Genomic DNA, 19,050 nt, shown 5'->3' with positions numbered 1-19,050 from the left:
TCGATCGGTCCCGTAGTATCCATTCGCGGGAAGGGGAGAGGACAGAAGAGTAGGCCAGGGAGCTGCAGTGCTGGGCCCCCCAAGTGCTGTGAGCGGTAGGAGAAGTCGAGGCTGCGGCCTGGGATTCGGGCGCTCAGCTGTGGTTGATTGAGTGCACTTCCTTCTGTGGGTATTGGACTCGGAGCCGCTGTCGTCACCGTGGGTAAAAAAGAAAGTGGTGCTGTTTGTTCGGGTCTGTTTATTTCAGCAGTGTAGGTTGGAGAGTCAGGCGGGGCCTGCTGTCCGGAGGGAGGAAGGGAATGGAAAGATCGGCGCAGAGCTTCTGAAGTTACATTGCCAGTTTCCACTGCATTAAACTCTGAAGTGCAGTGGCGCATCCTCTCAACTCCCCGCCCGCAACATTTTGTCAAGTTGTACCACGAATCGGGGAGGTTTGTGTGGCAGCGGGTTTATGTCTTGTTAATATCAGCGGTTGTAAAATGCCCCTTGCCCTCAAAAGCAACCTGTAGAGAGAGCAGTTGATTATTAAGGTGGTAACTCAGTAAATTATTTTGTAAAGGGATAGCATTCTTCCCTGTATTATCTACAACAGTGGAGTAAATGTTTTCACTAGTTTAACATTCACAAGTTATTTTTCGTTGAAATTAGTTATTCTGTTAACGTGGGATTTTACCGTTATTGCTCAGAATAGATGGCTTTGTTTTTGGCCAGAGAAGTGATACCTCGCCAACAGTTTGGTACTTCCTAAGAAAAATATTCTCATGGCTCCAAAGAAGGTGCCATTTAGAGAGAGTGCACTTTATGTCTGGACGCATCCATAGCAAGAAACATCTTTTGCGCATTCACTTCAAGACCCTCAGGATCTTATTTCGCTTAAGTTATCCCCCCCTGTTTTAAACTTCAGTGGAAAGAAGTCTGTCATCTGAAGTATTTCAAAATCAACCCACTTGTTCCAAATACTAATCTGGTATACCTTCTCCAAATATCTCCATTGCATTCATATCTTTCCATAAATAAGGACAGCAAAACTGTACACAATATTCAAGTAATGGTCGCTCTGATGCCCTGTATAACAGAAGCTTAGGTTAAAGTTTTTGAGAAGATTTGTAGTTTGGGTTGTGGTGAGGTTGTAGACTTGCACGCTGAGCCGGTGTATTTAGTTACAGAAGTTTCGTCACCCTGCTAGTTAGCATCATCAGAGCACCTCCGGAGAAGTGTTGAGTTCTATCCTGCTTTTTATTTATACGATTAACAAAAGAACTGCGGATGCTGTGAATCAGAAAACAAAACAGAAATTACTGGAAAAGCTCGGCAGGTCTGGCACATCTGTGAAGGAAAAATCAGAGTCAACATTTTGGGTCTGTTGAGCCTTCCTGTTGTTTATATGCCTTGGTTTGCTGGGGTGATTGGCATTATTTCTGGTTCTCTTATTCAGTGGTTTTGATCCAATTCAATATACCATGTGTTTGTTGGTGCGGTTCTGGTTGGAATGCCCCTCTTGCATGTCTCTTTGCTTGTGCTTTAATGGATGTGTTGTCCCAGTCAAATTAGTGTCCTCCTTTCTCCATATGTATCGAGACCACTAAGTGTTAGTCGTGTCACTTCATGGCAAGTTGGTGTTCTTGTATCCTTATTGTCAGTTTTTTTTTCACTTTCTCCTTTTATAATGATTTTCACAGCCGTTGCATGGTATTTTGTATATTACATTAATTTTAATGGTTGTGGAAATGGGAATCTTTATGTTTGCCTAGCTGTCTGGGGGATGTTGGTTTGTGGGCTACCCTGATATCTGGAGGTGTTAAGTAGTCTTGTGGTCATCTGATTTACGGTAGGGTGACTATAGACACAAACACACTGGCTCGGTGAGCAAGTCCACAACCTCAGAAGCATAGATTGACACAGTTCTGCATTTCTCTCAAATGCAATGTATGGAGGAAAGCCAGTTGAGTTATGTGATCAGAAAAGATGCAGAACAAATTTATAAATCCAAATTAACTAACATATGATATAGAGATTGGATGCCTGTAAGTTCCTTACATAACTTCTAACTAGGTACAAGCCGCAGAAGCTTTAGATTATTTGAACAAACATCTTGGAGGCAACTTGGAGAATAATTCATGAGAGATCAACTGCTGTTTCTCTTCAAACCTTTTCCTACTAGGACCCCATTTCAAGGTTTGAAAACTTATTGTGATTCATCAATAAGAACTGAGATTTGGGAAGTGGAGAATTCTGTTAGAAACTAAGTACAGCTGTTAAAACTTGGTCAGAGGTGGAAGGTGACCATTGCTGTCTAGGAACTAGGAGCTGCGCATTCAGGTGTAAGTGTTTTTTAGTGGTGTAATAAGCCACAATTTCTGTTAAGCACCCTCTTGCTCTGAATTTAACTTTACAAATATAGAATATCAAGCATTCAGAATTTAATTTTGTTCTCATTTTCTGTACTTTTTTGCCTTAATTTTAGCCTCCTTTTTCCCGTAATTGTTTCCTGTTCATGATTTCAGTAGACTTTGTGCTTCCTGTTATGCACTTTCAGTGAAAACACTGCAATCTGATTCGAGGCATGTTAGGATCAGATGCTCAGTGACAGCTGACCTCCATCCAAACACCGATGGAAACTCTTCAAGCAGTAGTCAACGTACTGAGTGGCAAGTGCTGGTTCTTGCCAGTGATGTTCAGGCCATAAAGCCTGTAGCCAGAGGACCAAATCATCAATGTTATTGTTTCTGCTGAACACAGGTCTCCTCCCACTCCTCTTCATCTAACTCTCCTCGGATGGCTTATTTTCTTTATTTCTCTCTTCTTCAGCTCCACCTTGAGTGTATCTAATTTTCCTGTACTACTGTCTGGCAGTTTGTTCCATGTTTGACATTCTCCACATCAGACTCCATACACCTAGCCTCTTTGGTCACCTCTCAACCTGGTGCTCTTTTAGATGATGCTATCCTGATTAGCACTGACTATCTTCAGTGAGTGTGTTAATGCTGCAGTCTCTGGACAAGGTCATAGGATTTCTTCTTTAAATATTAATTTGCAGTTAATCGCCAAAGGTATTGCTTTTATAAAGCTTATTCTAACAAAAAGATTTTAACTATGGGGAGACGTCTCCAGGAAATGGCTGAATCTCGGGGAATTGAACCTTTACTTGAAAGACAGAGCGAAATAACTGCTGGCATGTTATTTAAGTAAGCATTAACTTTTCCCAGACTTGGCACAAAGTCTTTCTCGGCTCCTCAGCAATTACAGATGTTTTGCTTCCTCGGGTTTTTAATACTAGAGCTGTCTTGCCTAGAAACCTCTCTCCATACCTAGAGCTAGGCACATCTTCTAGCCTTATTTTAATGCCCCCAAAAACTTGATGTTGCCCAGGTTTATTCAAACTATAATGGACTTCCTGTGCAGTGAATCATAGAGCTCCTTGCTGCTTTCTTCTACACCCTTGATGGGCTAACTGATATACACTGTTATTTTAGTGCTTCCTCTACTCATTCCCTGCCAAAACCCATCACTGTTGTGTTACATTGGCCTTGAATCCAAACAAATATGCTAGCTATCCTTCAAATCTCAAATCTCTCTTATCTTGTCAGTAACTGGACAGCTTGAAGCTCAGCTGTTCACAACCTGATATTTTTGAACACTTTACTGAAATTTGGAGGCTCTCATCCAATACACTGGCTGCTCCAAGTGCAAACACCTTTCACTTTCTTCCCAGCAAAACAATATGGACTCCCTTGAATCTCATGAAACCACTCAGCTCACTGTCAGGCAGACTTCAGAGCAGGTCACAGGACCACGTTCATTTTACCCTAATTTGGAAACAGTGTCGAAACAAAATCTAATACATCTCATGATTGTGACAAAAAATGTTTTTGTCTCGCTCATTTGTGAGCAATATATTTCCAAATCAAATGGGTAACTTTCAACAAAACTTGATCTATGTAATTTCACACTGGGGGGAAAAAGAAACTGATTGTTGAACATCTAGCTTGTAATCCTAGGATCTTTTTAAGGATCCATTTGTTTGCAGTGGAATTTGGGTGAATTGACTTTTTATTTTAGAATGTTGTGGATTGCTTCAACAGATGTCATGAGTAGAGTTTTCAGACCAGGTTGTTGAATGTGGATTGGCCAGAAGCCACTTCCACTGAGACGGAAGCTCTTAATTTTTAATTTAAAAATATCCTGATATCAAGCAGGAAAAAAGCCTCTGGTTAGAGTTGATAAATTGTAACGTTGAATCAATACAGCATGGCAAAAGTATGTGTTCAATTGAATATTCTCTTCATTTGTTTCAATTGTTGAGGTCATCTGTTTTGTGTAAATTCAAAGTATGTGATCTGAGTAATCATCTTTACTTGTATGATCTTGGAATATACAAGTAATATAGTACTTTGAATTCTGCCTGTCCTGTTTATGCAACTGGACTGATCCGGAAATGTGCTTTGTTCAAACTTCTGAAGTAAGAATTACCGAATGTTCAAATGGTTTTGCATTGGCATGATATTCAGGACATTGTAAAACTTTGCTAATGATGTTACTTTGCTCTGTAGTATATTCAGTCATTCAGATTAAAAGCAGGGACTAATGTGCGTTTGATGATTGAGGGAAGAATGTTGAACAGGAAGTTATTCCAACTCTCCTCTTCAAATATTGCTATGGGATGCTGTCTTCCAATCTGAATTGCTGGAACAGATAGGCTTTGGTTCAACAATTCAGCTGATTTGTGGCAAATCTGAAATTGTAATGTGATTGCGAAGCAGTGCTGAAATGTTACCCTAATAATGTGGTTTGTTGAAGCAGGCTGTGCTGAGTGCTGTCTTTAATTAATTTCATCCTCGGCTAGGTGAATATTTATTGCTTATTCCTTATTGCTCTTAAAGGTATGCTTTGGATCATGAGCTCAATCGTTTGCTGCACAATTATTTTGATATTGTGACTCATTGCCATCTCTTGCCTTATCTGATGTATTTTCCTAGAAACTATGTGAACCTTTGAAAATTAACTTGTCAATATTTTGGCACAAATGTTTATTTTGGTATCACTTGAGCCAATGAAAACCACAGTAATCATGTGGTTCAGGTATATTCAGTGTGGAGTTCAGGGATTGACAGTGTTGTGATTCAGCATTTTTGTCTTTAAAAATGCATAAGTTTGACTTGTATACTTTTCTAATGTGTATTGTGTTGTCGTTTACCAGTGCCTGAAATTGTGCCTTGTGAAGGTCAGTTGGTTTAATGAATCATATATTGTGACTTGATACTGGTATAATTTTAATTGATGAGTTATATTCCATATCTTGTTCAAAATTTGTGTTTTAAATCAGATAGAAATGTATTGTGATCAGGTTTTGATTTGCTGTCTTCTCGTCCTTGAATAGGAGACTGCTGGAGGAGACATTAAGGATGCCAGACATCAGTATGAAGGAGCCGTAGTGATTCTTGATGCAGGAGCACAGTATGGAAAAGTAATTGACAGGCGTGTTAGAGAACTTTCTGTACAGTCAGAAATCCTGCCACTTGAGACACCTGCGTTTGCAATCAAAGAGAATGGTTTTCGGTAAGAAATAACTTTTTTATTTGGTGCACTTTAACTAAATGAGTGTATGTATGTTTGAGTTAGTAAGTTTTTTTAGTTTTTTGACATTATTCAGAATGATTTTTAATGTAAGTATTTAGAATTTATAATTGTTTATGCATCGAATAGAAAATTGAGCCATCAGCAGTGACAATATTATACTCTGCAACTTATTCCCCTCTCTATCATTATCCCCAGGGAGTCAAACCTGCCTTAATGTAGTCTGCAGGAGGGCATATCAACAGCAGCACTGGGCATACATAAAATGAGGTATCAACCTAGTGAAGCTACAAAACAGGACCAGTAGCACGCCAAACAGTATTAGCAGCAAGCGATAATTGTGATTCCACAACTAATGGTTTATATCTGCTCTCTGCAATTCTACCACATCCAGTCATGTAATAGATAATCAGATAATTCACTGGCCACAAGATCCCTATCCTTCATCGTAGTGGGAACCCCACATGTCAGTGCAAAAGACAAGGCGAAAACATTTGCAGTAATCTTCAGCCAGAAATACTGATTGGTCCATTTCTGCCTTCTTCCAAGGACCCTAGTGCCTTGATGCTAATCTTTTAGTCAGTTTACTTCAGGCATTTCTTGATTATCATGTGGAATCAAAGCACTTTGTACGGCACCCTCTGAGGGCCCTGACAACACTGCAGCAATAGTTCTGAAGATTTGCTGTGGAACTTCTGCGCCCCTAGCTAAGTTATTCTAGTACAGTTGCAACATCAAATTGACAATAAAATATGTCCTGTACACAGTGCTGGAGAAGTCCAATCCTGTCATTTATCAGTCTCTTCAACAGTGCTGTCATTGCAGCACTTGCTTACCTGCTCACTGGTACTTAATTTGAGCTCTGTCAGGGTTATTCAGCTCCTAATGTGATTGGTTCAATCATGGACAAAGCAGTTGAATTCCAGAAGTGTGGTGAGAGTAACTGCCCTGAACATAGAGATTACGTTTTAACTGAGGGCATTAAGCAGCCATTGCAAAACTTGTGTCAGCGCGAATCAAGGGGAAGATGTTTTGCTTGTTGGCGTCATACCTGACATGAAGGAACATGGTTATAATTGTTGGAAATCAGTCATCTTAACTTCATGACGTTTCTGCAGATGTTTCTCAGGGTCATGACTTAGGCCCAACTACCTTCTGGTGCTGCTTCAGTGACCCCTGCCCCCCCCCCACCCAGATCATAGATCAGAAGTGGGGATATGTGCTGATGATTGCTGTCTTCACCATTTGTGACTCCTCAGATACTGAAGCAGTCTGTCAAAATGCAGCAAGACTTGGACACTGTCAACCAAACCTAGACAATTAGCAAGTGACATTTGTATCATACAAATATCAGGCAATTACCATCTCCACCAAGAGTCAATCTAGCTATTGTCCTTTGATATTCAGTGACATTATTATCACTGAATTCCCTACCATCAATGTTATGAGATTAGCTTTGGTCAGAAGTTGAACTTGTGCCCATAATATTTATAGGGGTGTTCAACAGGGTGTCATAGGCTAGGTACCCTTAGCAGTAATTCACCATTTGACTTTGCAAAACATGCCCACTACTTAGACACAAGTCAGGAGTGTGATGGAATGCTCCCAACTTGTCTGGTTGAATAAAGTTCCACAACACTCAAGCTTGACAGCATCCATGGCAAAGCAGCCTGCTTTTTTGGCATCACATCCACAAACATCATTTCCTCCACCACTAATACCCAGTAGCAGCAGCTCTGGAAATTCACCAAGGCTTCTTAGACAGCATTTTTCCAAACCTGAGGCATATTCCATTTTGAAGGACAAGAAAAACAGATACGTGGGAAAATAACCATCCGTAGGCTACTCCCCAACTCACTCACTATCCTGTCTTGGAAATATATTGCTTTTCCTGCAATGTCCCTGAGTTAAAATCCTGGAACCAGTTCCTTTAACGTCATGGTGGATCTGCTTACACAAAAAGGACCACAACAGGTCAGCTGACAGCGCACCTAGAAATGGACAGTAAATGCTGACCCAGCCAGAAATGCCTACATCCCACGTATAAACAGCACGTATTGTACTCCTCCTCCATCCTCTTGGCTGAAAATCCTGTTGGAATGACTGAAATCCTACAGAATCAACTGGAGCTGCTGGGATATGTTTATTGTTTTAAGTGTCAGATCCAAATACCTTCAAATTATAGCCTTTGAAACTTTATGCATATGTTGTTCATTTTTTGTCTAATAGTATTTAGCCATTCTGTTATTTATGCTGACGTGATTAGAAAGGGCAAATAGAACAAAAAAGATGGCCGGAGGTGTAAATCTGACACACTTCTGTATTTTCATAAGTGAGGGGCACTGCATCGAAAAGGTAGGCTCTCGTCTTAGAGCTTTTAAACTTTTTATGTGCTTAGTTTTTGGTGCTTTGATTTATGGCACATTGAGATTACTATTCCAAGTTGTCCGTCTTTTCTCCCACAATTAAGTTAATTTTTTTTTATTTGAAGCCCTCAGCCATTACTTGGGTAAAGAGATCCAAACGATACATATTCATTATTAAAATCAATGATCATGAGCACGTTTCTTCAGTCACTTTGAATTCAGTTGCTTTTAAACTGTTAGATTCTATAAATTATCCCAATTATGTTATTGATATTGACTTTATAAAAATCAAACAGACATTAACTTTGGTACTCCTTGCTATGTATAGTAATTCTGTTGTACAGTTTCTTTCTATACTAAATTGCAGTTCTACTGGCAGTTCTTGTTTTACTTATTTTTATATTTCACTTAAAATTGCCTTGTAATTTTTTTCTTTATTTTCGTTGCTGAATTTGGTTACTAGCTTATCTTAATGCAAGTGACTTGTTCTTTTTTAAATATGGTTTCTGTTACAGAGCTATCATCATATCTGGGGGGCCAAGTTCTGTGTATGCAGAGGATGCTCCGTGGTTTGATCCAGCAATATTTACAATTGGCAAGCCAGTCCTTGGAATCTGCTATGGAATGCAGGTACTATGGACAGATTCAGATCATCATTAATACGTGTTTGATAAAGATTTAAGGCTGACCAAAGCATTTTACTTTTACCTGCACTTTTTTTTTTGTCAGGGTATTATCATGTAACATTACTTAAACCTGTTTTGAGCTAAGTCACGTAGTAGTGACTTTTCACTATCGTGTAGCGTGGTTTTAATTTGGTGCTTTGGGCTTGTTATCTGCTCAGCAGTGGGCAAAACTTCAAAGTTTATGCAGGAGGAAAATTTAAGCATAACAAGCTACCTTTCATTTGCACTCACAGATGATGAATAAAGTTTTTGGAGGTACAGTACACAGAAAGAACGTGAGAGAAGATGGCCTGTTCACAGTAAATGTGGACAATAGCTGTTCACTGTTCAGGTACTGATGATTTATTCCAATTTGCATGTTTTTAACAAGCATTCATGCCTTGGGTAATACAGTATGAAGGGATTTAGCGGGACACAGACCAACACACTTCGTATACCACTGTGAGCATCTTTAGTGACACCGAAAGACACTAACTCTCGGTGTTAAATACTGTGAAATGGTTCACTGCTCCCTCTGTTATACGTTGTGAAGGGGTTTAGTGGCAGTCAGAGACACACTCTCTGAGCTATGCAGTGTGAATGGATACTGTGGGACATACACACACATTTTCTAGGTAAATGGGGAAATTAACAACTGAATCTGTTCATCAAGAATGGCACACTGCTTATTGCAGAGTCTGGAATTCACTGTCTGTCTGATATATTCCTCTTCTATGCTAATTAAACCAGTAAAACATTTGGAAAGGAAAACTGGAGACAAGTACTACTTGAATCTTCATTTGGTTTTTCTATGTTAAACCTTATTTGTGCCTGTCTGATTATTGCAGAGGTTTTGTCATGATTGGCACTTAGATTCTTTTGCCACTCTGTGACTCTTTTGAATACTCAAACTACCAATCACTTAGTCTATGCTTTTGTAGCTAAATTGTTTACATTTCTTCTTGTTTGTCTTAAAAGGAGTTTAAAAGTAATTTCCAATAGAATCACGAATTTCATATTGGCTTTGTCATTTAATGAGCAAAATCTTCTTGTGTAATTTGTGACATATTATTTAGTCTTCTGTATTTCTTTTATTTTTCCTTTTGGTTAGAGGTCTCCAGAAAGATGAACTTGTTTTGCTCACTCATGGTGACAGTGTGGACAAGGTGGCAGAAGGATTCAAAGTTGTTGCACAATCTGGAAACATTGCAGCAGGTATATTTTGTAGTAAATAGCTTGTGAATCCCAGCTTAACGTATTAAATCTATGATTTAAATGTAATGTGACAGATCCATTGTATTAGAATGGAAAGTCAGCACTTTATCCATGCTGTTATTATAAGCAGGGTTTTATTTTTCTTTTTGGTGTTGCAATTTCTTTTTGTACATTGCAGTAACCTGTTGCTAATGAATTTTTTCACCTGAGACATGAGAACTACAATGGAATCCTAATGCATTCTGGAACTCTAAGTTGTCTTGCAATGTTTGGAATATCTGGAGTTGGGAGGAGTGTTATTTTGGGTGGGAAAGAAGTCTTGTGTGGAAAGGAAGACTGTGTATTTCCTCCTGCCTTAGTCAAATTCTACCTTTCTCCTGTGAACTTTGAATGGAGGCATGAGCAAACTAATTTTGTAAATGTTTTCTGCCACCTGATCAAGCTCTGGCCAGTTGGGCTTTTTGTTTGACTGTTTGTTTTATTAACATTCAATAAAATTACATCAACTAAGTGATTTCAAACATTACCTTCCATCTTGAAATTGCTTTAAAATTTCCTTTACAGATTGAGGTAATTAGCTGACCAATCTATAATCCATAATGGAGTATTTGAATTTACAATGCAGTCTGTTCATTCTAAAGTGAAATATGTAAGCATGTTTGTAGGCAGTGAACTGTAATTACCTTTGACAAAGAAGTAGAATTTCAAGTACAAGAAACTGCTGTCTTTGGTAGGTGCTGTACAACAATGAGTGTTGTGCACAAGAAGGTAAAATGAGAGTAAATTTGAAGATGTTGCACGTATCTAATGGTTGGTTTCGGACCAGCAGAGCCTGTTGTGTGAGCTACAGCTTTTTAAAAAAAAGTCTCACCTTTCTAACCTTTGCTCCATGCTAGTTTCTGTTTTTTAAGTCATCAGGTGCTCCACTCTGCTACCCAGCAGTAAAGAGCTGTGTGAGATTGACTAGTCAATGTGGTTTCCCCATAGAGACATGTGAACTTAAAAGCATAGAGGCTGACTGGTGCAAACCCATCTCCTACCACTGAATAACACAAATATATTTCTGTTTTTGTAATGTTCCCTCTTTTTTTAAGTGGCATGCTTTGAACTGTTTAGTTTATGGAAGTAAAAGCAAATGAGAATATGGAGTATTAGAAGAATACTGTGCAAAAGAATATTTCAAAAAATGCAAATGTTGGTTTCTCTGTTAACAGCAATTGCGAATGAATCCAAGAAACTCTATGGTGTTCAGTTCCACCCAGAAGTGGATTTGACAGAGCATGGGAGAGATATTTTGAAGAATTTCTTGTTTGATATTGCTGGATGCAGTGGGACATTCACAGTCCAGAGCAGAGAAGTAGAATGCATCAGAGAAATACAAAAGAAAGTAGGACATTCCAAAGTTCTGGTAAGCTTTATTTATTAATAGTGTAAAATTCGGCTGAAAATGTTCTCTTCGCGACACTGAACATATTTGTGTTAAGCAGTATTGGGTTTCCTTGCTTAGAAATTGTAACAGTTGTCGTTTGATCCATAGGTACTACTAAGTGGTGGAGTAGATTCTACAGTGTGTACAGCTTTATTGAATAAGGCTTTGAACCAAGATCAAGTAATAGCTGTTCACATAGACAATGGTTTCATGCGAAAAAGAGAGAGCCAATCTGTTGAGGAAGCCTTGAAGAAACTTGGTATTAAAGTCAAAGGTAAAGATGCAAAACAAAATCTAATTGAAATCAATGATCAATAAAACCATAAAATTGTTCAGATAGACGGAGTATGTCTATTAGGAATGTTTATGGACCCAACTGTATAGTAGAGCATAGTGCACAAATTTAGAAAGGGTATTAAAGCCACAGAGTATAGTTTAGATTCACAAGGGTGACAACAGGGAAAGGAAGTTTTTATTGAATAAAGATTTGAGTGCTAGGTCTGTTTCCATTGCAGATGTAATTTAAGTGATATAACTTAGTTTTGGTAGATTATGGTAAAATAAATAGGAAAATAGTGTAGTGGAAAGAAAGAACCCATAGGATTTAAGGGAGAGTGGTAAGAAAAAAACCAAGATTGCTTCCAGGCACTGAACCAGAGGATATTGATCAACTGACGATTGCAAACAGTCTGAAAACTGAGTTCTGTAGGGCTTAGTGTAAGGTACCCTGCTGTCCGTGAATCCATTGCTTTAGATTTAAATGTATGAAATATGATAGATAAGTTTGCAGGTTGTGGGACATTGATTGTATGGTTGATAGTGAGCAGGAAGGCAGTAGATTGTAGGAAGCTACCTGTAATCTGATCAGGAAGACAGGAAAGCGTCAGATGAATTCGAACCCGAGAATTGTAAGGTAATGAATTTCGGAAAAGCATACAAGGGTAGCAATTAAATGGCAGTTATTGAGAATTGTAAAGGGACACAGGGTTTTTGTCATGCTTTCCAATAGATCCCAAAAGTAGCCTGGCAGCTTAAATGATCAGGGCATACAGGTTAGGTTTTTTATTGGCTAATGCAGAAAAGGCTTTCTTTTGTCCTGTAAGTTTCTATGAATCTGTGACCAATATCAAGTTCAGAGCCAATTTTCAATTGCTATGTGGAAATGAGAAGCAATAAAACTGGTAGTTCTGACATAGAAATGTTCCATACTTAATTCCCTTTGAGTACAGCCAATTGATGTTTGTAGTAAACTCATGTAACACCAGCAGGCTTTCATAAAATTCCCCAGTATTGCTTTTTTCTGCCACATCTGAAACAAAATTTGTTTGCAGTCCTTTCTTGTATCAGTATTTGTATATACCACTTGCCCTGCTATCCTGGATTGTTATTTGGCTAAGTGGCAATCTAAAGGTATTGCCAATCATTAGTACAACAAGCAAAATACTGGTCTAAGTTGTTACAATAAATTTTTCTTTTAAAATTTGCAGTGGTCAATGCAGCACATGCATTCTACAATGGTACAACAACTCTGCCAATTTCAGAAGAAGACAGAACTCCCAGAAAGAGAATAAGTAAGACCCTGAATATGACGACAAATCCTGAAGAAAAAAGAAAAATAATAGGAGATACTTTTGTGAAGGTATATTTAGAATTAACAAAATTAGTTCTGTCTCCATGCTCAGATGTTTTGATTGTACTTTGCACATATTTCAATGAAAAATGAAAAGTACGCATTTACTTTCTCTTTATTCTAGATTGCAAATGAGGTAATTGGAGAAATGAACCTGAAGCCTGAAGAAGTGTATCTTGCTCAAGGTACTTTGAGGCCAGATTTAATTGAAAGTGCTTCCTTAGAGGCGAGTGGGAAAGCTGATGTCATCAAAACTCATCACAACGATACAGAACTGATAAGAAAATTGAGGGAAGAGGTCAGTGATGTCTTTCAAGGTCTCTCTAAAGTTTAGCTCACAGGGATGAGCTAATTCTGCAGCTTCAATTGACATTTAAAAAATTTTTAAAAGTGGTATTCTGTTTCCTAGTACTCAAGCTTACATGAGTAAGCTGTTGCGTATTTAAGTGTCCCATGAAGTCAGACCTCCTTTATCTCAGTTATCTAGTAAGTACATCTTACAGTTTGAATACAATTGTGTGGATCTTTTATTCTGCAGGGTAAAGTGATTGAGCCCCTAAAAGACTTTCACAAGGATGAAGTGAGAGCATTAGGCAGAGAGCTGGGTCTTCCTGAAGATGTAGTTTTGAGGCACCCGTTCCCAGGTGAACTTTAATACATATTCCTGCTTTTATTAAACAAGAAGTCATTCCATTCTGAATTTGCCTTGTTTCATAAATAAATTTATGGTTTACATTTTTTTTAAAGGACCTGGTCTTGCTATTAGAATAATCTGTGCTGATGAGCCTTACATTTGCAAAGACTTTGCGGAAACTAATAACATTTTGAAAATAGTTGCTGATTTCTCTGCAAGTGTAAAAAAGGTAAGTTATGATGAATATTCCTTGCCACTTTGCATAAAATTATTTGTGGATGTTTTATTCTTAAATTCAACAGCATTTATCATTTCAGTCTTAATATGACCAGCTTATATGAAATGCAATAAAAAAAATAAAAACTGTGGATGCTCTAAGTCAGGAACAAAAACAGAAGTTGCTACAAAAGCTCAGTAGGTCCGGCAACATCTGAAGAGAAATCAGAATTAATGTTTTGAGTCTGGTGACCCTTCCTCAAAATTAGTTTCATTTATGCACAATGCAAGATAATTGGTCTCACCTGTATAAAACACTTGTCACACATTTTTGCCTCATTGCCTCATACAGATAACTTAGAGTATCCTAACTTTCAAAAGCCAAATCACTTACTGCAAAGTCTCTGTTAACAACAAAGGCCATACTTTGATCATTGTGCTCCCTGATCATCTTGTGGTAGGCTCTCCATAATTTGCTGTGAAAATATGTTAGGACATGCTATAATGAATGTAGAGCTTATCTGGAGCAATTAGTATTTTGTACATGCTCAAGGGCATGAAACAGAATTAACTGTTATTTTGTATATGTTCAATGATCTATGTTTCCCTTTCTTAAATTTCAGATTTGATTGTAATGGAGTTAGATTTTATTCTGTTCCAATTTTCAACAATGAACAATTGTTACAATGTGAAAGAGCATCAGTTTACACTGACTGCCTAATGATTTTACACATTCTGGTGTGTGGTTGATTTGGATCTCTGCTTTATTTTAACAAAGCTATAAAATTAAAGCCTGGCTGATCTGATAATCAGGCTGAAGCTGTTATTTCCATGCAATCTTAACACTTTTTGTGCAAAAGTGACTGGAAAGAAATTGTTCCAAATTAGTTGCATTTGATTCTAACACTGCAAATTTTTCAAATGCATGGAGTTGAGTTAGTGGGAACTTGACCTAAACAGTATCAATCCTGCTGTGCATTTACGTATTTCCATCATTCTAAACCCATAGTGTAACAATAGGCTGTGTAACTAAGAGTCATAGTCATATAGCATGGTGGGGGGGAGAAAATCCATTTGGTCAAACTCGTCCACACCAACCAGATAAAGATTTGGATGCAAATAAAGTAGTCATGGTTGTTAAATTTGCGGATGACATCAAAATTGGTGGTGTGGTGGACAGTGAAGAAGGTTATCGGGGGTACAATGGAACCTTGATCAAATGGGCCAATGGACTGAGGAGTGACAGACGGAGTTTAATTTGGATAAATGTGAGGTGTTGCATTTTGGTAAGGCAAACCAGGGCAAGACTTGTATAGTTAATGGTGAGGCCTTGGGGATGTGTTGCTGGACAAAGATCTAGATAGTTCTTTGAAAGCAGAGTCACAGTTTGACAAGGTAGTGAAGAAAGGGTTTGGTTTTCTTGCCTTCATTGTTCAGTGCATTGTGTAGGAATTGGGCTGTTTTGTGCGGCTGATATCTGATCGGTATGGATGAATTGGACCAAAGGGTCTGTTTCTGTGCTGTCTAACAGTATGATTGTGTATTCTAAACTTATCTAGCCCCATTTGCCATTGCTTAGCCCATATCCCTCTAAATACTGCTTATTCATGAACTCATCTGGATGTCATTTAAATGTTGTAATTATACCTGCCTCTACCACCATGTCTGGCAGCTTGTTCCAAATGTGCACCACCCTGTGCGTGAAAAAGCTGCCTCTGAGGTGCCTTTGTAAATTTTTCCCCTCTGACTTTAAATCTGTATCTTTTAGTTTTGGAGTCCCCTGCCCTAGGGAAAAGACCTTTTGCTATTCACCCTGTCTGTGCCCTTCATGATTTTATAAACCTCGGTAAGGACACTCCAGGGGAAAAAGTGCCAGCCTATTCAGCATCTTCCTATAGCTCAAAACAAGGTAGTACATTTATCATGGAAATTAAAAAACTTATCCATGTAGATTGGGAAAACCAATTGGCAAATGTAACCACAGGAAATAATTCAAAGAATGCGTACGTAGTTTCCTAAAACTGTATGTTGTGTATCCAACTGGGAGTTAGCCTGTTTTGGATCTGGTAATATTTAATGAAGCAGGTTTAATAAATGAGTTCAGAATAAAAAAAAATCCTCGAGTGAGCAGAGACCATAATATGGTAGTGTTTAGCATTCAGTTGGAGAGTGAGAAACTTTAGTTGGAAACAACTGTGCTAAATTTAAATGAGAGTAATTACATAGAACTGAGGGAGGGAGTTAGGAAGCTGCTTACTGTAGACTGATTAGCCTAAAATCTATTTTTGGAAAAGTATTGGAATCAATTAAGGAAGTAATAGCTGGACATTTGAAAAATCATAATCTAATCAAGAACAGTTAGTGTGGCTCATTAAAGGGAAATTGTATCTAACTAATAGAATTTTTTGAAGAAGTCTCAATTGTTCTGGATAGATGGGCACTGGAACATTTTGTTGTATTTGGACTTCCAGAAAGAATTTGACAAAGTACCTCACACAAGACTACATCGTATGACAAAGGCACATAGTGTTGAAGGTGATTATATTAGCATAGCTACGGAATCAGCTAATGGTCAGGAAACAACAGAGATAAGGATTTCTTTCGGGTTGACAGCTTGTGACCAGTGGGTGTATAGTTTGTTTAGTGGACAAAAATTTGGAAGTTGTTCAAGTCATGTTTCTCATTGTCTATTCAGGGAGTCTTACAGATGACATTGGTTCTGTCCGGAGTGGGTCTTTGGTTTGGGTGACCCATTCCCCACTTTGGACAGAACCAGTGTCATCTGTAAGTTTCCCTGCAGAGACCGAGAGAAACACTTCTTTCGGACAAACAGGAAGGAAACTAACAACAAGGGCACACTAACGCCAACTGTCTACAAACAGACATGACCAATACTCATTCATCTTTATCCACATGGATAAGGAGAACCACCAGTTCGACTGGGACAAGACCAAAATCCTGGGATTTGCTAAGCAGAGACAGGCATGAGAATTCCTAGCATGCCAGGCTTCTACGAAGAAAGCCATCAATAAATACATAGAACTTGACTCCATGCACACTGCACTATGAAGGAAAACTGGAAGTGAGGCAATCCAGCTCCATGGACTCTACGGTTTAAAGACCAGGTGGGAAAACACGCCGGTGCTTCATTGGAGGCTGCACTAATGTTAACCAGCAGGGTAATGAAACATCTGTGGAACAATGAAACAGTTCAGCGAGCCAACCAACCACAACCCGAGCTACAAATCTACTCCAAAACCTTAGACATCTCTGACTGCAGGCATGAAGGGACCGTCTTATGAGCAGAGGCTGAACAGCTTGTATTTGAGTTTAGAAGAATGAGAGCCAACCTAATTGGAACCTGCAAGATTCTTGGGGGATTTGACAGAGTAGACATGAAGAGATTGATTCTAGACATAGCTCCTACAAAAGGAAACCAGGGGCATACTCCCAGTAAGGGTTCTCATTTCAGACTGTTCGAAATAATTTCCCTGTGGAATGTGGATCTGTGGAATTCTTTTACTGCAGGAGGCTGTCATTATGTATGTTCAATAGTGAAAGACTACTGATTAGAAATCAATGATCGTGTGGATCAGGCAGGAAAGTGCAGTTGAGGATTATCAGATCAACTATGATTTCAAAAAATGGCAGGCAGTCTCATTGGTCCAAATGTCCTTTTTTCTGCTCCTATGTCTTGTGGTCTTGTAGTTTCAAAGCACTGGCAATCAGTCCTGTTTACTTGGTGAACTCCAACATCATTGACAGGCTGTGGTTAGAGGCATAATAATTCTCCATTGATTTCTTTCGGTGAAGGTCTTTGGTATAATACAGAAGTCCTGACAAATTATGAATTCATTTAGATAACGCCATAAGTAAACCTGTCATGGTGCTTTTGGAGTTTTAGCAAATCCAATTCATGTGAGCAACAGATTACAAGAATGCTATTGTGACACAAGGTTTCAGAAGTTTCCTCAACGTCTACAATCCAAAGAGAGACATTGTAACTTATTTTTCAATAATAGCATAATTTTGAGTAATTTTACTATGAAATTCTGATAAGCACATTTGAGCTGTTATGGATTAAAAGTCGCCATGTCATAAACAGTGATGCAGATGGATATACATATATGAACATTTTTAAAAAAATTTGTGCTAGCTACTCAAAGCTTTGCTGACACTGATGCATTTTGAGTGGGCTAATATGAAAAACAGTACACTTTAAAATTCATTGGTCATCTTTTGTTTATGAAATACTGACACTGACACTGGTTCCAGAAGCTCAAATTCTAAAAGTGGGACAAATAAGATAGTTATAGAATGTGGTTGACTTGCATTTGTTTTTTTTAAAGAAAGTGCAGATTGTGGAAGTGGAGCAAATAATGTTGGAGGTGCCATCTGGGCACTTCTGGACACAACATTTCAGGAATGTTGTCAAGGCCCTTTAAAGGAGTCAAGTTTGCAGGGAATGAGAAACTTCATAAAGAGTTGGAGAATGTTAAAGCTTATTAATCTTGTCTGTTTCCAAGAGAGAAATAGTCTATTAAATGTTTTCAAGAAAGATTTTGAAAGATTAGATAGAGGAAGAACTGTTAATTTAGCAAGTCATTAACTGGAGGCCAAAGATTCAGAATAATTAGTGGCAATTCTAAATGGTAGATGAATAGAAATATTGACGCAAACAATGGGCTCAAATCCATAAATTTTAACAGAATTGTTTGGGTACTTGAGATTGATCAGCTGTACATGTTGATATACCTAAGCATTTATGCTAGTTTTCAACAGAAAATATGAATCTAAAGATGTTGGGAAGTGATGATGTTATGTTGTTCTGCAGCCACACACACTATTGCAAAGGGTCAAGTCCTGTACAAGTGATGAAGAACAAGAAAAGTTGATGCAAATTACAAGCCTGCATTCACTTAGTGCTTTTCTTCTGCCAATTAAAACTGTTGGCGTACAGGTTAGTGTTGCATTGTCAATATTACAAAAGCTGAATGCCATATAGTTTGTATTATTCTTTTTGGATAAAATTGAATGTTCAAAGTATTGTGGCCTGGAAATCAAAATGGATTGGTGTAGATCATTGAATTTAGTGTACTTGGCATTTTATGGAATACTCAGTTTATTGTACATTGTTTTAAGTATCTCATTGTACTTGAGGAAATCTGAATTTAACTGCTTTTCACAATAAATTGGATAATATGGAAATTTATCACCCATTCCATGGGAAGTAATGTGCATCTTGGGTGTGAGTTGACACTGGATGATGCAAATTATTCTTCCTGTAACTGGGTATTTTGTTTCTGTGTGAACTCAACTGT

At 38.2% G+C, this 19,050-nt stretch overlaps 1 protein-coding gene across 2 annotated transcripts in view; it reads left to right on the top strand.

Annotated features, from left to right (window-relative positions):
• gmps (guanine monophosphate synthase) overlaps positions 1–19,050 on the top strand; it is a 103,823-nt gene that overhangs the window by 80,516 nt on the left and 4,257 nt on the right. For both annotated transcript variants that reach the window (XM_048542067.2, XM_048542068.2), the window contains 11 exons: positions 5,378–5,556; positions 8,456–8,570; positions 8,860–8,957; positions 9,717–9,820; positions 11,035–11,228; positions 11,358–11,523; positions 12,737–12,888; positions 13,004–13,177; positions 13,418–13,523; positions 13,627–13,742; positions 18,564–18,689. In XM_048542067.2, the coding sequence (XP_048398024.1) occupies positions 5,378–5,556; positions 8,456–8,570; positions 8,860–8,957; positions 9,717–9,820; positions 11,035–11,228; positions 11,358–11,523; positions 12,737–12,888; positions 13,004–13,177; positions 13,418–13,523; positions 13,627–13,742; positions 18,564–18,689 (1,530 nt within the window). The remainder of the gene's footprint in view (positions 1–5,377; positions 5,557–8,455; positions 8,571–8,859; positions 8,958–9,716; positions 9,821–11,034; positions 11,229–11,357; positions 11,524–12,736; positions 12,889–13,003; positions 13,178–13,417; positions 13,524–13,626; positions 13,743–18,563; positions 18,690–19,050) is intronic.

The sequence above is a fragment of the Stegostoma tigrinum genome, chromosome 14 (genome assembly GCF_030684315.1).
Source record: "Stegostoma tigrinum isolate sSteTig4 chromosome 14, sSteTig4.hap1, whole genome shotgun sequence".
Classification (NCBI taxonomy): domain Eukaryota; kingdom Metazoa; phylum Chordata; class Chondrichthyes; order Orectolobiformes; family Stegostomatidae; genus Stegostoma; species Stegostoma tigrinum.
Note: the sequence above shows the minus strand (reverse complement) of the source record. Positions and strands in the feature narration are given on the sequence as shown.